Raw genomic sequence first — 26,301 nt, forward strand, 5'->3', positions numbered from 1 at the left:
TGCAGTAGTTTGACCATTCTTTGGTATTGCCTTTCTTTGGGATTGGAATGAAAACTTACCTTCTCCAGTCCTGTGGCCACTGCTGAGTTTTCCAAATTTGCTGGCATATTGAGTACAGTACTTTCACAGCATCTTTTAGGATTTGAAATAGCTCAACCTGAATTCTGTCACCTCCACTAGCTTTGTTTGTAGTAATGTTTCCTCAGGCCGCTTGACTTCACATTCCAGGATGTCTGGTTCTAGGTGAGTTATATGATATCACACTCTAGGTGTGATAATCATACCATCATGGTTATCTGGGTCATGAAGATCTTTTTTGCATAGTTCTTCTGTATATTCTTGTCACCTCTTCTTAGTATCTTCTGCTTCTGTTAGGTCCATACCACTTCTGCCCTTTGTTGTGCCCATCTTTGCATGAAATGTTCCCTTGGTATCTCTAATTTTCTTGAAGAGATCTCTAGTCTTTCCCATTCTATTGCTTTCCTCTATTTCTTTGCATTGATCACTGAGGAAGGCTTTCTTATCTCTCCTTGCTATTCTTTGGAACTTTGCATTCAAATGAGTGTATCTTTCCTTTTCTCCTTTTCCTTTAGCTTTCTTCTCTTCTCAGCTAAGGGTACACGCATGTTCATGAATGGGCTTGAGCAGAGGAGAATTCAGCATAGAACTGGGGCACAGGTTGACAGAATCCAACTTCAGTTGATCCAAGTCATGAGGGTCAGCAAAGTTCAGCGTCATCACCCCTTAGGTTCTGAGATCTCAGCATGTAGTTACTGTCCTCCACCTGGGTGGGGGCCTTAGTTCTGGCAAAACTCGATTATATACATCCCTTGAGGAAGAACTAGGACTCTGCTTCATTGCTAAACTATTGATCTTTCTTGACTGCTTTTCCTGTGTTCCTGCATTCCCTCACTTTCCTTACGATTATTAATTACTGAGACCCATTCAAGGGCAAGCATTGTGGTCAGGCTTGGATCACAAAATGGCTTAGCCTAAAATGGCTTCTCTTTTATCAAGGAAGTCACACTGGTTCTCTTTCTCTGGGAACCCCCTACCCTTTCTGCTGTACAACAGGAGATGAAGTTGAGAGAATATAGATGTGTGCTGTCTGCTATGGTAGCCACTCACCACATGTGGCTTTTGAGAATGTAAATGTGGCAAGTTTCAAATGAGATGAGAAGTGTAAAATGCATACCAGATCTCCAAAATGTAGTGTGAAAAGAATATCACATTAAAGTTTTTAAAAGATTGACTTCATGTGGAAATGTAAACATTTTGGCTGTATTGGGTTAAATATATTATTAAAATTAATTTCACTTGTTTCTTTTTACTTTTTTAGGTGTGGCTACTAGGAAATTTAAAACTACATATGTGACTCATATTTATATTTGACAGTGTCGGGGTTGATAATTATTTCAATAATTTTATTGGGAAGGGAGCCAAGCAATTAGAAGGAAAATTAAGAGGAATTTAACATAGCCGACCATTCCCATTCTCTTGAAACTTTCCTCCCTAAGCTTCTGAGGTATTCAATTCCTCTGATTCTCCTTATATCTAACAATTGTTCTCCTGGACCTTCTTCCTAGGGTCATCCCCGTTCCCAAAACATCCCGTGAAAGAGAAGCCCTGTGGCTCTGCAGGGGAAGAAAGCTCCGGATAAAAGAGGCAGGAGTCCCCTTGTGTACTTCTGGAACGGGGAGAGAGTGCTGTTAGAACAAAGCTGCAGGGAGGGACAGTGGTAGGAAAGGAGCCCTGGGCAATGTGGGGTGGGAGGCCCTTTGTCACTGACACTGAACGAAGTGGTAAGTTTTTGGAGGTTTTTGAACAGAGGAATGTTCATCTGGTTTCCATGTGAAGCCAAGATCAGACTATAAAGAGGTGTTGGGGAGGGGAAAATTTCCCCCCCACCCCATCTTGAGTTCTTGTGGCTGGACTACTAATAAAATTGACACAAGACAGTTTAAAAAGAGAAAAAGAAACAAATTTTAATTTACGCGCGTGGGAGTCTTGTAGAAATGGGACCTAAGAAGTGGCCAAAGCAGGCAGGTTTTAGTTTTTAGACAAAGAAGTAATATATTTGTAAGAAACTGACAGGACGAAGAAACTAAGGGTTTGGATGCCCAAGTAGTGAAGAAGCTAAACAGAGTGTGGGGGCTTCCCTGGTGGCCCTGGTAAAGAGTTTGCCTTGCAACGCAAGGGACACAGGTTTGCTCCCTGGTCTGGGTAGGTTTAACGTGCCACAGGGCAACTAAGTCCGTGCACCACAATGACTGAGCCCATGTGCCCTAGCGCCATGCTCTGAAAGAAAAGATGCCACCACAAGGAGCCCCCTCAAAGCAACTACAGCGAGGAAGCCCCAGGACAGCTAACAATAAAAACTAATAAATAAACAAAGAGCTCGGGCTTGGGGCAGGAAATTAAAGAAGTGATAAGCTGAGGTATCACTTTGCTGACAAAGGTCTATATAGTAAAGCTGCTTTTTCCCAGTAGTCATGTGTGGATGTGAGAGTTGGCCCATAAAGAAGGCTGAGCACCGAAAAATTGATGCCTTTGAATCCTGGTGCTGGAGAAGACTTTTGAGAGTCCCCTGGACAGTAAGGAGATCAAACCAGTCAATCTTAAAGGAAATCAACTCTGTACATTCTTTGGAAGGACTGATGCTGAAGCTCCAATACTTTGGCCACCTGATGTGAAGAGCCAACTCACTGGAAAAGACCCTGATGCTGGGAAAGACTGAGGGCAGGAGGAGAAGGGGATGACAGAGGATGAGATGGTTGGATGGCATCACCGACTCTATGGACATGAGTTTGAGCAAGCTCCAGGAGTTGGTGATGGACATGGAGGCCTGGCAGGCTGCAGTCCATGGGGCCGCAAAGAGTCGGACACAACTGAGTGACTGGACAAAAACAGCTGGTATTTAAAGCCACGAGATCAGATCACCCAGGGAGTAATGGTAGTTCGAGAAGAGGTCCAAGCACAATCCTAGGCCACTCAGGATTACAGGTTAGAGAGACAAGAAAGAATCAGCAAAGGGCCCTGAAAAAGAATGGCCAGTGAGTGACAGAAAAACCAGGAGAGTGTGGTGTCCTACTGAAACTGAGGAGGATCCTGTGGGGCTCTCTGGTATAAATCCTTTCTGTGTCTCTCATTTCCTGTTGGTAGAAAATAGGCTTCATTCAGCCTCCATGACCTTTCCCTGTGTTCCAAACGGCGGGTTCAGTTCAGTTCATTTTGAAGAAGGAATTCCTGGGGTCTGGACTCCATCTTAGGCCTGTTGGTGCCGATCATGCTCGGCCGCCTCTCTAATGGACTCTGAACTCCATGCCTAGTGCCTGTGAAAAGGACAATAGAAGGATAAGACCCCCTCCGGACAGGGGAACCTTGAAGATCGTATCCAGGTTACTCATCGCCTAAGAGAAAACATACACTAATCACCCCTGTCTCTGGAAAGGCCGTAAATTTTTCTGTACCTATTGGAGTGTAACCTTGGGCTTATTGATTATTGGCCAATTGTTTAACTGTTTGAACATATAACACCTAAATGATGAGATTATTGTGATTGTATTTACCCTTCCTTTGTTTATGTAAGTCTCAAGGAATTTGGGGTGGTGAGTTCGGACACGTACACATGGGGTATAAAAGATTTTCACAAATGCTGGTCGGGGTCCTTGGCTAAGAGGAGACTCTGCCTTGGGCCCGCCGGTGTAATAAACTGCCCTCCATTACCTGCATTGTCCTTCTGAGTGAGTTTGTTTCCCAAAACGCTATAACAATTTCAGTTCAGTCGCTTAGTCGTGTCCAACTCTTTGCGACCCCATGGAGTGCAGCACGCTAGGCCTTCCTGTCCATCACCAACCCCTGGAGTTTACTCAAACTCATGTCCATCGAGTTGGCGATGCCATCCAACCATCTCATCCTCTGTTGGCCCCTTCTCCTCCCGCTTTCAATCCTTCCCAGCATCAGAGTCTTTTCCAATGAGTCAGCTCTTCCCATCAGGTGGCCAAAGTATTGGGAGCTTCAGCTTCAGCATAGGTCTTTCCAGTGAATATTCAGAACTGATTTCCTTTAGGATGGACTGGTTGGATCTCCTTGCCTAAGGGAGAGTCTTCTCCAACACCACAGTTCCAAAGTATCAATTCTTTGGCGCTCAGCTTTCTTTATAGTCCAACTCTCACATCCATACATGACTACTGGAAAAACCAAAGCTTTGACCAGACGGAACTTTGTTGGCAAAGCAATGTCTCTGCTTTTTAATATGCTGTCTAGGTTTGTTACAGCTTTTCTTCCAAGGACCAAGCGTCTTTTAATTTCATGGCTGCAGTCACCATCTGCAGTGATTTTGGAGCCCCAAAAATAGAGTCTGTCACTGTTTCCACCGTTTCCCCATCTATTTTCCAGGACCAGATGCCATGACCTTAGTTTTCTGAATGTTGAGTTTTAAGCCAACTTTTCCACTCTCCTCTTTCACTTTCATCAAGAGGCTCTTTAGTTCTTCTTCACTTTCTGCCGTAAGTGTGAAGTACATCATGCAGAGTACATCATGTGACCTGCTAGGCTGGATGAAGCACTGGGCAAAGTGCTAAAAGACAAAGAACGGGAGAAGCCCACAAAAAGGGAACAAAGGAAATATCCATGGACTGGAGCGAGAACCTCAGGTGAAACAAGCATGCCCCCTTCCTGGCTAGCCCTAATTTGCATAGGGGAAGCGGGGAAGACAAAAACGTGTAAAAAGAGGGAGCCAAGATGGGTTGAGGCCTCTCTTTTGGGGTCGGCCCACCCTCACACCCCCACAGGGTAGTATCCTTTGTTTGCCAGATAAACCTCTGAGCTGTAACTGTGCTGTAACACTGGTCTGCTGTTTCAAATCTTTGTTTCAGTAAGACAGAATCAAGGAAATTACACTCTCCCGACACAAGACTGCTGGAAGAAATATCAATAACCTCAGATATGCAGATGATACCATCTTTATGGCAGAAAGCATAAGCACTTTCTTGATGAAACTGAAAGATAGTGAAAAAGCTGGCTTAAAACTCAACATTCAAAAAATGAAGATCATGGCATCTGGTCCCATCACTTTGTCAGGAGAGTGTATGCTCCTCGGTTCTGTCTCGTCACAACAAAGATTTGGATGGTGGCATGTAAGGAGTTAACCAACTTCCAACTTCATGGCAAATAGATGGGGATACAATGGAAACTGACAGACTTTATTTTTGCGGGCTCCAAAATCACTGCAGATGGTGACTGCAGCCATGAAATTAAAATATGCTTGATCCTTGGGAGAAAAGCTCTGACCAACCTAGACAGCATATTGAAAAGCAGAGACATTAGTTTGCTGACAAAGGTCCGTACAGTCAAAGGTCTGGTTTTTCCAGTGGTCGTGTATAGATGTGACAGCTGGACCATAAAGAATGGAGAGCGCTTAAGAGTTGATGCTTTTGAACTGTGGTGTTGGAGAAGACTCTTGAGAGTCCCTCGGACTACACGGAGATCAAACTAGTCAATCCTAAAGGAAATCAGTCCTGAATATTCATTGGAAGGACTGATGCTGAAACTAAACTCCAATACTTTGGCCACCTGATGGGAAAAGCCAACTCACTGGAAAGACCCTGATGCTGGGAAAGGATGAAGGTAGGAGGAGAAGGGGGTGATAGAAGACAAAATGGTTGGATGGCGTCACGGACTCAATGGACGTGAGTTTGGGTAAACTCCGGGCGCTGGTGATGGACAGGGAGGCCTGGTGTGCTGCAGTCCATGGCGTTGCAAAGAGTTTGACAGGACTGAGCTATTGAACAACCACCACCATCACCAGTGGTTAGGACTCAGCACTCTCAGTCTACAGGGTGGATCCTTGGTGGGGAAACCAAAATCCCAGCATCAGCCAAGTGTGGCAAAAAAAAAAAAAAAGCATCCAGTTCAAGGTTATCCAGCTGGCTAGCTATTGAGTCAGAAATTAGCGCTTAGCCTGCCCCAGGGCTCTTACTCAAATGTAAAGTCCTCAAAATCCTTCCTCAGGCAGTATCCTGTACAGTTGCAAAACACTCTGATAAGGTTCCTCTTGACATCCAGAGGCAGAGATGGAATAAAGGGAAGGTTTAAAAAGGAATAAAGAGGAATGTTCCTAAAGAAGGGCGAAATCAGCATATGGAGATAACAACTGTGAGGAGGGTTGGCCACCTGCGAGGATGACCTTCCAGGGCAGAGAAACCCCGCCCCTCGTCGCCCAGGGCCCCGCGTGCACCCCAGCACAGTCCTAGGCACAGGAAACCCATTCCTCCGAAGACTACGAATCCCAGCATGCCTCGTACCCAGGGGAGCGGCAGCACGCAATGTATGCCGGGACACGTAGTCCAGTTCTCGCTGAGAAGGCCAGAACGTGCCATGACGTCAGGAGGGCTCGGGAAAGGGGAGTCAGAAGCCGGTTTTAAATCTTCCAGAGAGCTGACCCTGGTTTTCTTTGGTGACCCAAGTTTCAGGTCCCACCCCATAATCCAGCGGACCTATAGTGCGCCTTGAGTGGCCTCTCGCGTAGCTCCTTCACGGTTAAAGAAGTACCAGAGGGCAAGAACGCGCAGCCTTCAAGCCTCCAGGCGCCGGCTTGTGAGACTAGTGTGCACGCCGCTGTCCTGGAGAGGGACTGAGACGTCGCTTTCCCCGGGGCGCCGGTGAGGACGTGGCCAGAGAGAGCCTCGAATAGCGGCTTCCCCTTCCTCCGCCCGTCCGGCGAGAGAGAGAGAGAGAGAGAGAGAGAGAGAGAGAGAGAGAGAGAGAGAGGGGCGAAAGAGAGGCGCGGGCGGCGCAAAGACCGCTGGGAGCGCGCGCATGCGCACGCCGCAGCGGGGAGTACACCCTCAACGTCTGCGGACGCTGGGGGCGGTGGGTGTCGGCGGCGGCGGCGGCGGCGCTTTGCGGCTGGTCGTGCGGGTCGGGCGCGGGCGGGCAGGCGCGGCGGCTGAGGCGCGCACAGGTGATTGACTGGCCAGCTGGCTGAGGCACCGCCTGGTCCTCATTGCTGGCAGGTGGCGGGACCCATTCCGGCGGCGGTGGAGGCGGCGGCGGCGGAGGCCTGGCTCAGGAGGCGCTCCCCGGGCCAAAGCCATGGCACCGCGGCTGCAGTTGGAGAAGGCGGCCTGGCGCTGGGCGGAGACGGTGCGGCCCGAGGAGGTGTCGCAGGAGCATATCGAGACCGCCTACCGCATCTGGCTGGAGCCCTGCATCCGCGGCGTGTGCAGGTGAGGCCCGCGCAAAGGGCCTCGCGCCCCTCCTTGCGCCGGACCTTGGAAAACCAGACCGTGGGGCAGTGGTGGGGGCGGGGGCTCCGGTTGGGGTGGGGAGGGAAGACGGCGGCCCATCGCGAGCCTCTCAGGCTTGGAGAGAACCCGGTGGAGGGCTTCCTCCTGTCCGCCTTCTGGGCGACCCGGGAAAGGCACAGCCTTGCAGGGCTGTGCACGGAGGTGATGCTGCTGGAAGCCCTTCAGAACAGGTTCTGAGTTCTTACCTCGAAGATGGCGGTGGGGATGGTTGAAAGCAGGAACTGGAGAGCTCCACAAACGTTGGTGGTCGTTCCATCCTGGCCGCGGCTCGTTTGGTTTTATAAAACTGGGAACTTGGAAGTGCATTTCTTCATTGTCTGTCTTGTATTAGTGTCGACGCTGAAGGCTGGGTCATATTTTGGGGGTAGGGCGGCTTTAGGAAAACATATAGTTAGCCTGCGTCATCGGTACCTTAATCCCCAGCTGACATGCCCTCTGTCACTAATGTAGTATTTTTTTTAGCTTCTTTTTTTTTTACCGCCCCCCGGGGAGGGGTCGTCTCTGACCCAGTACCGTTTTGCCGAGTACACAGTGTGAGCTGTGTTCGTGTTCTCCTTCACTTCTGCTTAGCCTTCGAAGCTTTTTTGCCTTTCCTTTTAGATCGAATCCTTAGCTGTTTTTTCCACGTTTTAACGCGGGAACTATAGTTTGGGTTCCGGACTGTTGTCGAATTGACTTAGCCAAGACGGGCATGCTCAGTAGCCTCTTAGCAAGTATGCACTAAAGACTTTCTGGAATTGTGACATTTCGAGGTAGGACCCCGGAGGAATGGAAGTCAAGGTCTCAGGTCTGAAGCTTTAAAGTCTAGTGTGGGAAGTGAAGCATGTTAGGGAGCTTCCATAAGGCAAACGAGTAATTCCAAGTTCTGGGCGTCTGGCTCACGAGGAGGGCAGCAGGCAGGGCTGGAATGACATAGCCTGTATAATAAATAAGCTTCAGTTAGTTGCTCCACCTAGTTTCCAGAGTAACCAAAAAATAGGAATTCTTTCACTATAATAGTTCTGACTTTTATAGAAAGAAAGGAGTAGAAATTGGCTGAGATTACTATAAGGGGAATGTCACAGAGGTGAGTTTCAAGCTGCAACAGTCAGTTCAGTTCAGTCGCTCAGTCGTGTCCGAATCTTTGCAACAGTAGCGAGGTTTATATCCAAGAATTTTTTTTCTTAAACAACGTCACTCATGTAAAACGTACAATCCAGTGGTTTTTTGTTTGTATATTCATAAAGTTGTTCAGAACGCAACTCAATCTGACCTTCCCCCCCCAAAAAAAGCCCTGTATCCATTAGCTTGGCACTTGTAAACCACCTCCCCCACCCCAAGTATCAAATAATCACTGATCTACTTTCTGCCTCTCAATTGGCCTTTTCTGAACATTTCATGTAAATGGAATCATACAGTGTGCCGACTTTAGTGACTTCTTTGACAGCATATTTTCAATAATCATCCATGTTGTAGCATATGTCAGTTTTTCATTTCAAAAAATTGTAAAAGTTATGTAAAACGCACAGTGAAATTTACCATTTTTAAAGTACACAATTCCACTGCATTAAATTTCCTTACAATATTGTACAAACATCACCATTGTCTCCTTCCAGATTTCTTCCATCACCCTAAAAGGAAACTCCATATCCATTAACGTAGTCACATCCCAGTTTCCCTTCCTCCATCCCCTAGCAAGCACTCATCTTTTTGTCTCTATAGATTTCTTTATTCTGGATATTTTATAGTAAGTGGAATCATAAAATATGTGGCCTTTTTTTGTCTGGCGTTCACTCAGCATCATGTTTTCGAAGGTCATCCATATTATAACACGTGTCAGTACTTTATTCCTTTTTGTGGTTGAATAGTATTCCATTGTTGTATATAACACATTTTGTCTGTTCATCAGTTGATGGATTTAAAAGAGTTTCCCGCAGCTTCACTGAGGGGTAATTGACAAATACAGCTGTACACATTTAAAGTGAACAACATGAGGAACTTGCCTGGTGGTCCAGTGGCTAAGATTCCATGCTTCCAATTCAGGGAGCCCAGGTTTGATCCCTGGTGGGGAACTAGATCCCACATGCCCCAACTGAAGATCCCATGTGCCTCAACTAAGACGGTGCAGCCAAATCAATATTTAAAAAACAAAGTGGACAACATGATAATTTGATAGACATTGTGGAGTGATTACCAGAATCAAGGCAACTAACACCTCACAACATAGTTAAATTGACGGGTATTTTGGTTGTTTCCTTTTTTTTGGCTGTTGTGAATAGCTTTGGCATGAATATTTGTGTACAGGTTTTTGTTGGAACACCTATTTTTTGTTCCTTTGAGTATTTACCTAGGAGTGGAATTGCTGGGTCATTTAATAACTATGTTTAACGTTTTGAGGAACTAATTGTTTTCCAAAGTGGCTGCAGTAGTTTGCACATAATGTACGACGATTTCAATTTCTCCTCATCCTCACAGTTTCTTATAGCCATCCTAGTGGATGTGAATTAGTATCTTATGGTTTTGATTTGCATTTTCCTGATGACTAATAAGGTTGAGCATCTTTTCATGTGCTTATCGACCATTTGTAGATCTTTGGAGAGGTCTTTTCACATCCCTTGCCCAGTTTTAAAATTAGATTGTCTTTACTTTTGAGTTGTTAAGAGTTCTTCATATATTCTCAATAGAAGTCCCGTGTATTTGCAAATATTTTCTCATTCTGTAGGTTCTCTATTTTCCTTTCTAGTTAGTACCCTTTGCAACAGAAAAGCTTTTACTTTAATGTACCATTAATTCTGAGGCTTCCCTGGTGGCTCAGTGCTAAAGAATCTGCCTGCCAGGCAGGAGATGGGTTCAGTCCTTGGGTCGGGAAGATCCTCTGGAGAAAGAAATGGCAACCCGCTCCAGTATTCTTGCCTGGAGAATCCCGTGGACAGAGGAGCCTGGTGGGCTACAGTTCATGGGGTTGCAAAGAGTCAGACACAACATCTCCTAAATGACAGTAACAACACAGTAGTTTTATTTATCTTTTGTTTTGGTCACTTGTACTTTGGAAACTAGGCCTGATCTGAAGTCCAAGCAGTTTTTATTTAGATATCAGAAAGATTTCTCCTACCCTTTTGTTTAAGCATTTCTTCTGACTCTTAAGATGAGATTAAATAATTATAAATTCAAGATATTATCAATATCTTTTAAATACGTGACAGAAAAATTTTTAATGAGATGCCAGAGCTGAAGAAATATGTACCCACAGTCAAAGACAAGGTGACTCAGGACTATTTACCTTCTGAAACTGCTTAGTACAATCATAGCATGAAAGCAATCTATACTAAATCTTATGTACAAAGAATTCTGCAAATATTTTGTCTTAATTCTTAAAACCATTGAGGATTGTAGTTAAATAAGTCCCTTTCCTGTGGTTTCCCAGATGGCTCAGACGGTGAATCTGCCTGCAATACAGGAGACCATGGGTTCTATCCCTGTGTAGGGAAGATCCCTTGGAGTAGGAAATGGAAACCCACTCCAGTATTCTTGCCTGGAGAATCCCGTGGACAGAGGAGCCTGGTGGGCGTGGGGTCACAAAGAGTCAGACGTGACTGAGTGACTAACACTTTCGCTTTCAAGTCCTTGCAGTAGAATTGTTTGGTAAGGGATATGCAGTTTTCAATTTGACCCATTTTGCTAGATTTCCCACTAGAGTGATGGTTTCACTTTACATTCCTACTACCAATGTGTAAGAATGTCTTGTTTCCATAATCAACACAATATGTTAGTCATACTTTTTCATCTGATAGGTGGAATATGGTGTCATGTTAATTTCTTTTTGTGACAGTTAAGGTCTTGATTTGAATTTTTAAAACCTGAACTTACACTTCTAGTTGTATATAGGCGTGTAATGTCTGTTTTGTTTTCATCAGAGAAACCAAAACATTTCAGAGATGTAACGCATTCAAGAAAGTCAATGTTATGCCACTTATTTGGCCGTGCTTCATGGCTAGTGGGATCTTAGTTCCCCAATCAGGGATGGAACCTGGGTCCCTGCATTGAAAGCGCTGAGTCCGAACCACTAACCGCCAGGGAATTCCTTGTTACACCAGTTTAAAAAACACTTAAGTGACTTCCCCTGGCTCTAGTCTAAACCCCTTAATAAAGACTGTTGGATCTGACGCTTAAGTTTCTATTGAGCGTTCCCTCTTTGATGTTCCAGTGACACCTTTTCTCTGCTGGTACACTTCCTCTCTCACTTTACCACTTTTGCCTTGCTAACCTGTCCTTGAGCCTCGGAAGAGGTCAGGGAACAGATTTTTTTTAATTAAAAATAAAAATCTTAATTATGGCAAATTTAAACATACACTGAAGTAGGATTTCCCTGGTGTTCCAGTGGTTAAGACTCCATTTTTGCACTTTAGAGGGCGTGGATTCAATCCCTGGTCAGAGAACTGAGATCCCTATGCCATGTGATGTGGGGGGGGGGGGATGGTATAATGACACCCATGATCCCAGACAGCTTATCAGTTATTGACCCAAGATGATCAGTTGTTTTGTTGCTGAAAGCTCAGCTCTCTGTACACAAGTGCCAAATTGAATTTCAGAGGCCATTTTGGGTGAAGTGTAGAAAAGAATAGCTTTATTATTTTGCCAAGCAAAGGGGGCCACAGCGGGCTAATGCCCTCAGAACCTTGTGTCCTAGCTTGGGGAAGATCAGTTCAGTTCAGTCACCCAGTCATGTCCAACTCTCTGCGACCCCATGGACTGCAGCATACCAGGCCTTCCTGTCCATCACCAGCTCCCAGAGCTTGCTGAAACTCAGGTCCATCGAGTTAGTGATACCGGATCTTAGTTGTGGCTCTTAGGATCTTAAAGCATTGTGTCTTGAGTATCTCGTCCTCTGTCGTCCCCTTCTCTTCCTGCCTTCAATCTTTTCCAGCACCTGCCTTCAATGTTTTCCAGCATCAGGGTCTTTTCCAGTGAGTCATTTCTTCACATCAGGTGGCCAGAGTATTGTGAGTTTCAGCTTCAGTCCATCCAGTGAATATTCAGGACTGATTTCCTTTAGGATGGACGGGTTGGATCTCCTTGCAGTCCAAGGGACTCTCGAGTCTTCTCCAACACCACAGTTCAAAAGCATCAATTCTTTGGCGCTCAACTTTCTTTATAGTCTGACTCTCCTGTAGTCAAGTCTTTATAGTCCAATTCTTGGGGAAGATAGTGAGAAGTTTTATTTTTTTTTATTTTATTATTTTTTTTGATGTGGACCATTTTTTTAAAGTCTTTATTGAATCTGTTACAAGATTGCTTCTGTTTTATGTTTTAGTTTTTTTTGGCCCGGAGGCATGTGGGGTTTAACTCCCTGCCAGGGATCGAACCCTCACCCCCTGCATTGGAAGGCGAAGTCTTAACCACTGGACCGCCAGGGAAGTCCCAGTGAGAAGTTTTATAGTAATTATTCAAAAAGGATGTGCTCACCTTGTGGACAGTCTTCTGAGGGGTTAGTGGTGAGGTAAGGAGGAGTCACTCTTCAAGTCCAGCTGATCTGGGGTCTGCATGCTTGTGGGCAGCATGCATGCCTGCTCAGTCGTGTCTGACTCTGTGACCCCACGGACTGTAGCCCACCAGGCTCCTCTGTCCATGGAATTTTCCAGGCAAAAGTGGTGGAGTGAGTTGCCATTTCCTACTCCAAGGGGATCTTCCCCACCCAAGGATCGAACCCTCATCTCTAGCATCTCCCAATTTGCCAGGTGAATTGTTGACCACTTCGCCACCTGGGAAGCCTTGTGGGCAGCATACCAAAGTTAATTGGTAGCTTCTCCCACCCGGAGGGGCTTCCGGGCTCTGCAAGATAACTCAAAGGCATTGTTGTGTGTGTCCATTGAACGGAAAACAGGACCTTGCCCCAAGGCTACTCGTGACTGTTTCTCTCACATCCCCGCCCTTCCCTAATTAACAACTGCTCCAGTCTGCCCTTCAGCACTCAGGGAAGGTCAAGGAGACTGAAGGAAGGCTGTTTCCTGTAATCAAAGAAATGGGGGGCACAGAAAGATCTTGTCCCCAGGAGCCCAGCAGGGCCCTGCACTGTGTCCGTTTTATCCTCATTGCATGATGTACTTTCACTGCTTAACACAACTTTAAAAATTACCAATGTAATGCGTGTTACTGGCTTAGTAAGTATTTTGTGTTCTATGAAACCCGTGTCTTTGTGGGGTTTTGTTCATTATGTGTCTTTCTGCTGTTCTACACTAACACTTGCAGGATGACTTAGTATAACCAAGCTTTGAATGAAAGTGAGAAACCTCTCCTTAATCTCAGGCTCAGCTGTTATTTGAGTTTTTTCATTTTCTTTCTGTGTATCTGTTAAATTCAACAAATATGTATTATATGCCAGGCAGAGTAGTCATTCTTTATTAAAAAAATTTTTTTTTCTGGCATCTGTTGTGGTCTAGGGTGGCTCTGAAGTAAAGCCAACAGAGGCTAAAGTTCCTTCATTTGCCATTTATTTTAGAGATAAGAAAGATACAAACAGCATAATTGTTACTTTCAAAAAGGAGACAGCTGTCACATAATATACTTTTGCAAGTTTTTATTTGATGGGTTGTCTTTTTCTGCATTCATTGGTCCCTATAGATCTGCCGTATTGTTTTTAATAGCAGTGTGCTATTTCATTGTGTAGAGATAGATGTGTTATAATTTAACCAGTTCTCTTGTTTTCTAAAAGCTTTAATTGATGAGTTTATTTCTGGCTATGCTGGGTCTCTGTCGCTGTAAGGGTTTTCTCTAGTTGCCACTGCAGGTCTCTAGAACCTCTTCGAAGGCTTTTAATTTCCTCATCTTCTGGTTGAAGATGGACCTCAGCAATGTCCTTTAGAGTCCTGGATCAGTTTATTCCCCCCCCCCCCCCCCAGTTATGGCTAATGCCACAACTAGAAATTTTTAAAAATTTTATTAATTTATCTTTGCTGTACCACATCTTTGTTGGTGTGTGGGCTTTTCTGTAGTTGGCGGTGAGCAGGGGCTACTCTCTTTCTGCAGTGCAGGGCTTCTCATAGCTGTGGCTTCTTGTGGAGCTCTAGGGCTTGCAGGCTTAAGTACTTGTGGCTTGTGGCACATGGGTTTAGTTGCCCCATGGCGTGTGGGATCTTCCTGGGCCAGGGGTCGAGCCCCTGCCCCCTGCATTAGCAGATGGATTCTTAGCCACTGGACCACCAGGCAGGTCCTCCCAATTAAAAAAAAAAGGTGCCTCGGATCTTGGTTGTGGCTCTCAGGATCTTAAAGCATTGTGTCTTGAGGACCTTTACATGGTAGCTGAGGGACTCGCTGTGGTTGTGGGTTGGGATCTCCAGAGTGCTTGACTCCGTAGTTGTGGCATGTGGCTTAGTTGCTCTGCTGCATGTGGGATCTTACTTCCCTAACTGGGGTCAAACCCGTGCCTTCTGCACTGCAAGGTGGACTCTTAACCACCAGACGATCCAATTTTGGGGGGGGTTCCCTTTTGCTTCAGAGATGTAGGTACAGATCCATCTTTATTTTTGCTTTTTACCAAATGGGCACTCAATTTTCTTAAACCATTTATTGAATAATCTAGTCTTCATCACCACTAATTGAGAGACCATCTTTATTTATTTACTTAGTGGTCTTGCCACAGGGCATGTGGGATCTTGGTTCCCCAGCCAGGGATAGAACTCCTGCCCCTTCAGTAGAAGCGCTGAGTCTTAACCAGTGGACCACCAGGGAAGACTAAAAGGCCACTTTTATTGTATGACAAATTATTATATGTATTTGGGTTTATTTCCTGGCCCTGTTCCCTTCCATTGATTCTACTCAGTATCCCTGTACTAGGATAACAGTTCCAGTTACCTGCTAGTATTTTTTAAATATCTGATAAGGCAGGATCCTTCTTAAATTTCTCTGTGAAGGACTTCCCCTGTGTTCTAGTGTTTTAAGACTGAGCTCCCCATGTAGGGGGCCCAGGTGCCACCTCTGACCGGGGAACTAGAGGGCCCACGTGGCAGCCCGACGGGTGCAGCCTAAGAGAAGTCTCGAAATTTTTCTAGTGGTTCTTATTCAACTAAAATTTGTATTTTATGTACAGAAAAGCACACAAAGTCATGAGATTTACACTGGGGTGAATTATCACACAGGGAACATGTATATCATGTATCTAACAGCAAGGTTAAAATGTTGCTGGGGGTACTTCTCTGGTGGTCCAGTGGTTAAGACGCTGCGCTTGCACTGCAGGCAGTATTGGTGGTCCAGTGGTTAAGAGTCTGCTTACCAGTGCAGGGGACACGGGTCTGATCCCTGGTCCCTGATACCACAGCTAGAGAAAGGCCTGCACAGAAAGGAAGACCCAGCTCAGCCAAAATTAAAATAAATAGTAAACTTTAAAAAAAAAGACAACACACTCCCATTACTTTGAACACCACAGATTATCTACCTTATTTTGAACTTTGTATACAATAAATTATACATTGTATTTCCTCTGTGTCTGGCCTCTTTTGCTCAGCACTGAGATTCATACATGTTATGAGATTCATTCACATTGTGAGTAGCAGCAGGATGTTCATTCTTAGTCATTTGCAGAATTCCATTGTGTTATTTCATACACACGCATGAGGGATCTTAGTTCCTTGACCAGGGATCGAACCAGAGTCCCCTGCATTGCGAGATGAATTCTTAACCGCTGGAACACCAGGGAAATTCCCTACATGCAATGATTCTGTTCACAACTCATTGGCCACAACTTATTTCATTGGTTCTGCCAATCCAGAAAGTATCTAGAACAGAGTTACACTATAGGTTACCACTCAAGGTGTCTGGCTGCATTTTGCATTCCTTGTATGACAACTTTTTATGCTTAGGGGCCATTTGTATTCCTCTTTCAACAGCCTCTTGTGTCCTTGGCCCATTTTTGTTTTGGGTTATTAGTCCTCATCAGTTTGTAGGAATTCTTTTTTAAAATACTTATATCTTTAAACTTTATTCTTTCCTGCACTGAGTCTTCTCAGTGTGCTGTGCGCGGATGTTCTCTAGTTGTGACAGCTGCTCTCCAGCTGGCAGTGTGCAGGCTTCTGCTGGCGACGGCTTCTCTTGCTGCAGAGCAGAGACTCCAGAGCACACAGGCTCAGCAGTGGTGGCTCTTGGGATTAGTTGCTCCTTGGCATGTGGAATCTTCCTGGACAAGGGATCGAACCCACGTCCCCTGCATTGACAGGTGGATTCTTATCCACTGGATCGCCAGGGAAGTCCAGTAGGATTTCTTTTTGTATTAAGAGATTATTTCTGTGACATGAGTTGTAAATTTATTTGAATTGTATCCTTGTCTTTTTTTTTTTCATCTTGTGGCTGTGCCATGTGGCATGTGGAACTTCCCTTACCAGGGATTGAACCCATGCCTCCTGCAGTGGAAGCACAGAGTCTTAACCACTGGACCACCAGAGAAGTGCCTATACCATTGTCTTGTGACTTATGGATTGGTTTGCCATGTAAAATGTTTTTATGAGATTAAATTAATGGATTTCGTGTGACTTCTAAACATTGAGTCATCGACAATCCTTTTTCATACCAGTGTTTAAAAGAAATTTGCTGATGTTTTCTTATGTTATTGTGGTTTCAGTTAGTGTTTAAATCTTTGATCCTCTTGGAATTTGTAGTCAAGTGATGTGAAATGAATCCAACTATCTTTTTGCAGGTAGCTGCCTGGTTGCCCCATTCCTTTTATTAAAGGTTATATCTTTACTTCATTGATTTGGATACCTTTGTTGCATGCTAAGTAACCATGTATATTTGGGTCTGTTTTTGAACTTTTTATTTCATTACATTGTTTTAGTTTGGGGGACTTTGTGATTCAATATCTTATAAGACTTGAGCCTTCCTGATTGTTTTATTTAGGAGTTGTTTGGTTTTGACTTTTAAATTTATGTTCTGTTCCATAATTTGTCTGCTTGATTTAATAAAAAAAAATCTAATTTTTTTTTGGACAATTTATAACCGTGAAGATGAAGATGTACCATATTTACTCCATGGCTGAGTTTGAGAAGTATGTCATAAAATGCTTTAAAAAAAAAAAAAGAAAGAAAGAAAGAAAGAAAACCAAGCAGGAGTGAGTAGATTAAGTTTGGTTTGTTTTTTTCTCAGTTTGAAATTGTGCTGGTGGAAGGAGGAGGGACTCTTCTTAGGGGTCTGGTGGGGTGCCCTGTGGTGACCTTTGAAAGGCTGCTTGGACACTGAGCTGTATTCTTTGTTTTCTTTTCTAGTAGAGGACTTACTAATATTGTTTTAATAGTTACTTTGCTTTGGGGAGTTTTTTAAACTTGCCTTCTGTGTGTGCTCAATCTTGTCTGACTCTTTGCATCCCTATGGATTGTGGCCCACCAGGCTCCTCTGTCCATGGGATTCCCAGGAAAGAATACTGGAGTGGGTTGCCATTCCCTTCCCCAGGGGCTCTTCCCGACCCAGGGATTGAGCCTGTATCTCTTATGTCTCCTGCATTGGCTAGTGGGTTCTTTACCACTAGCGCCACCTGGAAGCCAGCACCAGCCTTGAAAAATTGTAAACCTTTAGATGAAGGATAAGAGAAGCCTTTTTGGTGTCAAATGATCTAACCTTGGGACTCGTATGAAAAAGAGCAACCATGGGGCTGGGAAACCTGCTTCGGGACAGTGGCTGCACATATGACAAGGCTTTGCTAGGGTCTTGATGCCTTGTCTATCCTCTTTGCTGTATGTTTACTTTCTCTTGTGTCCTTTCGGTTAGAATTCAGAATTTCAAATAAAATCAGTTTGTTAGGTGAATGTAGACTTAATGAATTTCCAGATGTGAATATTCTGAAAGCAGTCATTGCTAGTGGTTCCCATCCTTCCTTTAATAAATATTTTAAATGAAGCCACATCTGTATAACCCGGTTCTTTTTTTCACCTCTCCACAAAAATAATCAGTAACAAGTACTGTTGATTTGAACTCTTACATCAGCTATTATCTTACGTTTCAGGACTTTGTTTTTCATCTCTTAGTTACAGAATCTATGTTGTTTCTCTGTTTCACTGCCACTTCCCCGAAGGGCCAAGAGTTAGACTTTGAAAATTTCCTGTTTAAAAAAAAATTAGAAGCTTAAAACTGAGTAAAAATAGGAGGAGCTTGGTAAGAATGGCAATGATTGGAAAAGCAAAACTTGTGAAATCTTCAGATGATTCTGATAAGCCACCTTGCTTGAGAGGCATAATTAGAGAACCTTTTTTATCTTTTTGTCAAATGCCTGGTAATGCTTTGGTCTTTTCTTTTTTTTCCTGTTGAGCTGTTTATTTTGGGGTATAACCGCTTTACAGTGCTCTGAGAGTTTCAGGTGAACAGCGAAGGAACTTAGCCATACGTATACGCGTATCCATTTAGAGGATCTTTCTAAAGTTCCAGTCCAGTTCTTTCTCTTCGTAAAATTGTGTATTGGCTCCTTGTTGCTTCCGGAACAAAGTCCGAGCTCTTGCCGTGCATAGTGTTTGAGGGCTTCTGTGAGCCGATCCAGCCCCTACTTCTCTGCAGCCTCATGGGCTTTCCCAGCTCCCTCTCCCCAAAAGCCTCCAGCTGTGATGAACTGCATCCGCAGGAAGACTTGCTTGTAAGCCTCCTTTGGCTTTGCTTCTCTAGCCTCTCTCCATAGGCTCTCCTCTCACTTGTAGTGAGTTCCTGTGTGCCCTTGGAGACTCTCAGCTTGGCAGCAGCCCCCTCCTGTGAGGTTCCTGCTGAGCGTCCTGTGCTTAATGCCAGCGCAGCGCTTACTTCTCTGAAGCTGTCCTTTTACCTCGCTGTCGCATGGTGAGTTGTGAGCCCTTCTTTGGTGCCTGGGATTTTGTCTTTTATTTTGGTATATCCTCAGGTCCTGTAATTCTTATCTGAGCATATCACCTTGACAGAATGTGTGAACCTGTAGAGTCTAGTTTCTTTTAGAAGATGATAGGTTTTGGTTACAAAGTGACACTGTTGACTTTCACTCAGTGCACTGTGACATATCTTGTGGAAAACTGATGCTGGTAATATTTATCGATAGCAACTTGAAACGGTCCCTGCAGCAGCACTCTGAGCACAGATCACCCAGACTGATCACAACCACCACCTCTTACCCAGCAGCACTTCTACCCTGGTTTTCGTCATCTTCTGTTTCTGGCTAGAGGCAGAAAGGGCAGAATAGTCTTACTGTCTCATGTACTTAAGTGTTTTTATAAACATGGGCTTCTAAGGGGATCCAAATTAAAAAGATTAGAAAATTTTAGTGTTCACCTAACCCCTTACCCCTTGTTTTATAAATGAGGACGTGGAGACCTTTTTCTCTGAGCGAATCATGGCAGGGGGTTGGTTTTGTCTTCTTTCGACCAGCACATAGGAAAAGTGGAGCCAGGGAATGTTGAGTCGGCCACCAAAGTTCTGGAAAGGGCGTGAAGTTAGGCAGTGACCTGCTGTAGCTTCTCCTGTCCCCCACCTGTCAGAAGACAGGGAGGCTTCTGAATTCCTCCTTCCCTGTTGACATCTGGTGAGAGACTGGTTTGTGATTATGAAATAAAATGATAGAGGGACAAGAATGTTAATTAGAGGGGACTAGTTTGGAAGGGAGTTCCTGGACCTAACTAATCCTGAGCAACCACCATTCTGGTAAGAGTGGTGACATTCACAGTTAGAGACAATTTGAAATTTTCGAGGACAATTCAGTCAGTCAGTGGTTATTATTGGAACCATTTCGGTAATATTCGTCTAACGTGTTCTCTGCGGACTTCCCTAGTGGCTCAGATGGTAAAGCATCTGCCTACAATGCGGGAGACCCAGGCTCGATCCCTGGGTTGGCAATATCCTCTGGAGAAGGAAATGGCAACCCACTCTAGTCCTCCTGCCTGGAAATCTCATGGACAGAGGAGCATGGTGTTGGACACGACTGAGCGACTTCACTTCACTTCAGCGTGTTCTCTGCATGTGTGTGTATGTATACACACACACAAAAATGACTTTCCAGAATCTGGTGCTGCATTAGGCAAAGCTTTAGTATGGTCAGGGGTCTTCCCCAGAAGCAGGAGAGTTGACTTGTTGCCGTTCTTCATTGATTTCTCCCTGGGCTGGGTGTGAAACAAAGCCAAAGAGCCAAGAAATGAAAAAATGTTGAGGGAGAGAAAAACAAAGCAGTAATAACTCTGTAAGTGATCACGCAGAGAGTAAGAGCTCCACCCTCCACTCCCATTCAGATAATAAATTTTCTTTGAACTGCACAGCAATTGACTATTGATTTCTGTCCACTGTGCTGGAAGGTATACTTCTAAATGACAGATTGTTGGTTATCTGTGAAAACAGAACCAAAACGACCACTCTTAACCTGTGGTGAGTGTAGAAGGAGCTTAAATCATTTGTACCCCTAGATTCTTAGCCTACCCTTTTTTTTTTTTTACCACTTTACAGTTGTTATTTTAAACTATATAACTCAACTTTACTTATTTTTTAAACTTTGTATTTTGTATTGGGATGTAGCCAATTAAAAATATTGTGATAGTTTCAGGTAGACAGCAAAGGGATACATATATATGTATCAGTATCAGTTCGGTCGCTCAGTTGTGTCCGACTCTTTGCGATCCCGACTCTTTGCGATCCCATGAACTGCAGCGCGCCAGGCCTTCCTGTCTATCACCAACTCCCGGAGTTTACCCAAACCCATGTCCATTGAGTCGGTGATGTCATCCAACCATCTCATCCTCTGTCGTCCCCTTCTCCTCCTGCCCTCAATCTTTCCCAGCATCAGGGTCTTTTCAGATGAGTCAGCTCTTTGCATCAGGTGGCCAAAGTATTGGAGTGTCATGTATATATTATACATGTATACATTCTACCGTGTATATACATGTGTCCACTCTCCTCCAAACTCCCCTCCCATCTGGGCTTTCCACATAACATTGAGAGTTCCCTGTGCTGAACAGTAGATCCTTGGTTATCCATTTTGACTATCGCAGTTTGTGCATGTCTATCCCAAACTCCCTAACTATCCCCCACAGACAGTTTGACTTGTGAGAAATTGTTCCCTTTTTTTTACAGTTTTGGACATCACTACAGATGTCTCCTTTTCCTTCTTGCTTGCACCATCTAATCTGTTCCCAAGTCCTGTTGATTTCATTGCATTGCTATGCTTGAATTCAGCTTTCTTCCCTTGCTTGCATTGCTACCAAATAGGTTTAGGACTTCATCTCTCACCAGGAAAATTGTTGTGTTTCTTTGTTCAGCTTCAGTCCATCATTTACGTTGCTGCCAAAGTGTTTATTGGTCGAAAACCACAGCAGGTGATGCCACAGTTGCTTAGGGTATCAGCCCAAACATTTGGGGAACCTGCCGCCTGCCTACTGCTGCAACTACTTGGTGTTCTTGTATCTGTAGCCCCAGGGAGAAAGGAGCCGTTAGAATTCTTCATTTTGTTTCATTGCCATGGTGTCAAACATTCTGTGGACATGTGCCTAGAAGTATTGAAACAAACTGTTGGTGTCATTTAACATTTTGAGGTATTTTCTCAAGTTTTCTCATGTTTAACCATGACGGACAGTGACTCTCACTTTACCCTGATTCATCACCAATTTTTTTTTTTTTTTTTGCCAATTCTATAAGTGAAAACATTTTTCATGGCTGTTTTAAGTTTGTGTTTTTCCAGAGCTGAGATGTTTCCCTCTGTGTCTGTTAACTGGTCTTAGAGGAAAGCTTAGAGGAAGCTCTTGTTAGGAATTGGGAGATGTGGGAGCTCCCTGGTGGTCCCGTGGTTAGGACGCATTTGTGCTGCTGTGGCCCTAGATTCAATCCCTGGTGGAGGAACTAAGATCCTGCAAGCTGCGTGATGTGCTTGCTTAAAAAAAAAACAACTAGGTGGTCTGTCAGACTGAAATGGATCGTTGGCTCTTGAAGTTAATAACAGAAAAAGCTTTATTTGGTTAGTCTGTATTTGTTAAGGCTTCTAGATACAGGTGACGGAAACTTGAAACTAACCTCGTGTAAGGGAAGTGCCTCAGTTAAGTCTAAGGAGGTGTTTTAATTCAGTAAAGATTTGAACGAATAAATCATCGCTAGGGCAGAACAAAGCTGGTGGAGGTAATGGAATTCCAGCTGAGTTATTTCACATCCTTGAAGATGATGTTAAATGCTGCAGTCAGTATGCCAGCAAATTTGGAAAACTAAGCAATGGCCACAGGACTGGGAAAGGTCAGCTTTTATTCCAATCCCAAAGAAAGGCAATGCCAAAGAACTACTGTACAATTGCACTCCTTTCACAGGCTAGCAAGGTAGTGCTCAAAATCCTTCAACAGTATGTGAACCTAGAACTTCCAGATGTACAAACTGGATTTAGAAAAGGCAGAGGAACCAGAGATCAAAGTGCCAACATCTGCTGGAGCATAGAAAAAGCAAGAAAAATGTCTACTTATGCTTCATTGACTATGCTAAAGCCTTTGACTGTGTAGATCACAACAAACTGGGAAATTTTTAAAGAGATGGGAATACCAGACCACGTGACCTGCCTCCTGAGAAATCTGTATGCAGGTCAAGAAGCAACACTTAGAACCAGACATGGAACAACAGACTGGTTCCAAATAGGAAAAGGAGTACGTCAAGGTTGTGTATTGTCACCCTGCTTATTTAACTTACATGCAGAATACATCATGAGAAACGCTGGGCTGGATGAAGCCAAACTGGAATCAAGATTGTCAGGAGGAATATCAGTAACCTCATATATGCAGATGACACCATCCTTATGGCAGAAAGTGAAGAAGAACTAAAGAGCCTCTTGATGAAAGTGAAAGAGGAGAGTGAATGAAAAGCTAGCCTAAAACTCAGCATTCAGAAAACTAAGATGATGGCATCCGGTTCCATCACTTCATGGCAAAGAGGTGGGGAAAAAAAGGGAAACAGTGACAGACTTTATTTTCTTGGGTTCTGAAATCACTGCAGACGGTGACTGTAGCCATGAAATTTAAAGACACTTGGCCCTTGGAGAAAAAGCTATGACAAACCTAGACAGCATATTAAAAAGCAGACCTATCACTTTGCTGACAAAAGTTCGTCTAGTCAAAGCTATGGTTTTTCCAGCAGTCATGTATGGATGTGAGAGTTGGAGCATAAAGAAGGCTGAGCACCGAAGAACTGATGCTTTCGAACTATGGAGCTGGAGGAGACATGTTGAGAATCCCTTGGACTGCAAGGAAATCAAATCAGTCAATCCTGAAGGAAATCAACCCTGAATATTCATTGGAAGGACTGATGCTGAAGCTGAAGCTCCAATACTTTGGCCACCTAATGTGAAGAGCTGACTCATTGGAAAAGACCCTGATGCTGGGAAAGACTGAAGGCAAGAGGAGAAGGGGATGACAGGATGAGATGGTTGGATGGCATCACCAACTCAATGGACAAGAGTTTGAGCAAACTCTAGGAGATGGTGAAGGACAGGGAAACCTGACTTGCTGCTGTCCATGGGGTCGCAAAGAGTCGGACATGACTTAGAGACAGAACAACAGTAAAGGGCAGGGAAACACTTGGGCTAAAGAGCTAAGGAGAGATTTGGGAACCTCTTTCACCTATTTCTCATGCAAATCAGCATGTTGATTTCCTTCTTAATGTTGGGACAACTAAGCTTCCAAAGTCCCAAGCATCCCATAAGGCCTGCCACTGAAGAGGGATTGTTTTGTTTTTTTCCTTTTCTCAGTTCTTTTAAATATTTTGTGAGGTTGTTTTTGGATTCTGGATGGGAGCTGCATCTCAGCAGCTCTTGCTAGAACCAGAAGAATGGAGGAACAGTTAGCTCCAAATTAAAAAAAAAAAGGAAGGTGGGGGAAGCTGAAGAAACTAGGTACATAGAGTAATAGGCATGTGCCACACAAAACAAAAACCTAGTCTTGAACCAAGAACTTCCAGCTGTCCAAGCTGGCTTTAGAAAAGGAAGACGAACCAGAGATCAAATTCCCAACATTCACTGGATCACAGAGAAAGCCTCGGAATTTTAGAAAAGCATCTACCTCTGTTTCATTGACTACGCTAAAGCCTTTGACTATGTGGATCATAATAAACTATGTAAAGCTCTTAGAAATGGGAATACCAGACCACTTACCCGTCTCCTAAGAAATCTGTATGCGTGCAGGTCAAGAAGCCACAGTCAGAATCCTGTACGGAACAACTGGTTGGTTCAGGGTTGAAACAGAAGTATGACAGGGCTGTCTGCTGTCACCCTGTTTGTTTAATCTGTGCGCTGAGCACATCATGAGAAATGCTGGGCTGGATGAGTTACAAGCTGGAATCAAGATAGGCAGGGGAAACATCAACAGCCTTAGATATGTGGATGATACCACTCTAATGGCAGAAAGTGAAGAACTAAAGAGCCTCTTCATGAGGGTGAAGGAGGAGTGTGAAAGAGCCGGCGTAATACTAAACATTAAAAAAACTAAGATCGTGGCATCCAGCCTTGATACTTCATGGCAAATAGAGGGGGAAATGTGTAAGTAGTGACAGATTTCCTCTTCTTGTGCTCTAAAATCACTGTGGATGGTGACGGCAGCCATGAACTCAGAAGACGTTTGCTTCTTGGCAGGAAAGCTATGACAAACTTAGATAGTGCGTTGAAAAGCAGAGATACTACTCTGCCAACAAAGGTCCGTATACTCAAGGCTATGGTCTTCCCACTGGTCACGTACGGTTGTGAGAGCTGGACTGTAAAGAAGGTGGAGCGCCGAAGATTTGATGCTTTTGAACTGTGGTGTTGGAGAAGACTCTTGAGAGTCCCTTGAAGAGCAAGGAGATCAAACCAGTCCATCTTGGGAAATCAACCTACTTGTTGGAAGGACTGATGCTGAAGCTGAAACTCCAGTGTTTTGGTCATCCGATGGGAACAGCTGACTCATTGGGAAAGTCCCTGATGCTGGGGAAGATTGAGGGCAGAAGGAGAAGAGGACATCAGAGGATGAGATGTCTGGATGGCATCACCGATGTAATGGACACGAACTTGGGCAAACTTGTGAAGATGGTGAGGGACAGAGAGACCTGGTGTACTGCAGCCCATGGGGTCGGAAAGAGCCAGACATGATTGGGTGACTGAACAGCAACAACTGCCTGCATACCTGTAGTCTGCAGCTGATGGGGGTAAAAGGAGCTTGGGGGCATTGGAGACCGACTGGGAGAGATTCTCTCCTACAGGGGGTTCCATCTGACCGTCTGTACTTGGCGTCAGCTGTGCCGCTTGTTTCAGTTCAGTTGCTCGGTCGTGTCTGACTCTTTGCGACCCCATGGACTGCTGCACATCAGGCTTCCCTGTCCGTTACCAACTCCTGGAGCTTCCTCAAATTCATGTCCATTGAGTCGGTGATGCCATCCAACCATCTTATCCTCTGTCGTCCCCTTCTCCTCCCACCTTCAATCTTTCCCAACATCAGGGTCCTTTCCAATGAGTCAGCTCTTTGCATTAGGTGGCCAAAGTATTGGAGTTTCAGCTTCAGTGTCGGTCCTTCCAATAAATATTCAGGACTGATTTCCTTTAGGATGCACTAGTTGGATCTCCTTGCAGTCCACGGGACTCTCCAGAGTCTTCTCCAACACCACAGTTCAAAAGCATCAATTCTTCGGCAGTCAGCTTTCTTCATAGTCCGGCTCTCACATCCATACATGACTGCTGGAAAAACCGTAGCCTTGACTAGATGGACTTTTGTTGGCAAAGTAATGTGTCTGCTTTTTAATGTGCTGTCTAGGTTGGTCATAGGTTTTCTTCCAAGGAGCAAGCGTCTTTTAATTTCATGGTTGCAGTCACCATCTGCAGTGAGATGCAGTGAATTCCTGTATTACAGAGCAGATTGTAACCCATTCATTTTGTTGCTCAAGTTGTTCCAGATTGGGGCACTGGGAGCCCCACCCAAGCTCTTCCTTTTAGCATGTCCCCCTCACTCTTTGAGTACATCCTTCCTTAGGGGGCACAGTAATATGTCCATGTATATCTTGTACTTTCCCTGCCTAGCCTTGAAATTGACCATTTCTCCCAGGAGCCCTG

At 44.5% G+C, this 26,301-nt stretch overlaps 1 protein-coding gene and 2 long non-coding RNA genes across 52 annotated transcripts in view; 1 reads left to right on the forward strand and 2 right to left on the reverse strand.

The window, feature by feature from the left end:
* Window positions 1–1,959: 1,959 nt before the first annotated feature.
* On the reverse strand, window positions 1,960–6,830 carry LOC145540309 (uncharacterized). The gene is made up of 2 exons (XR_014078260.1): window positions 6,306–6,830; window positions 1,960–3,332 (listed from the first exon to the last, which is right to left on the reverse strand). It is a non-coding gene; the product is annotated as an uncharacterized LOC145540309 (long non-coding RNA).
* The window catches only part of USP48 (ubiquitin specific peptidase 48), a 72,896-nt gene continuing 52,981 nt past the window's right edge, over window positions 6,387–26,301 (forward strand). For 30 of the 50 annotated variants that reach the window (XM_081574602.1, XM_081574617.1, XM_081574594.1 and 27 more), the window contains exons 1-2: window positions 6,387–6,662; window positions 7,017–7,229. In XM_081574602.1, the coding sequence (XP_081430728.1) occupies window positions 7,096–7,229 (134 nt within the window). In that variant the 5' untranslated portion in view covers window positions 6,387–6,662; window positions 7,017–7,095. Of the gene's footprint in view, window positions 6,663–6,866; window positions 7,230–26,301 lie in introns of those variants that run through there. The other 20 variants (XM_081574595.1, XM_081574609.1, XM_081574603.1 and 17 more) reach the window with 1 other exon arrangement.
* On the reverse strand, window positions 6,873–17,369 carry LOC145540310 (uncharacterized). The gene is made up of 2 exons (XR_014078261.1): window positions 16,716–17,369; window positions 6,873–8,920 (listed from the first exon to the last, which is right to left on the reverse strand). It is a non-coding gene; the product is annotated as an uncharacterized LOC145540310 (long non-coding RNA).

The sequence above is a fragment of the Giraffa tippelskirchi genome, chromosome 3 (genome assembly GCF_054371585.1).
Source record: "Giraffa tippelskirchi isolate mGirTip1 chromosome 3, T2T-mGirTip1v1.2.pri, whole genome shotgun sequence".
In the NCBI taxonomy this organism is placed as follows: Eukaryota; Metazoa; Chordata; class Mammalia; order Artiodactyla; family Giraffidae; genus Giraffa; species Giraffa tippelskirchi.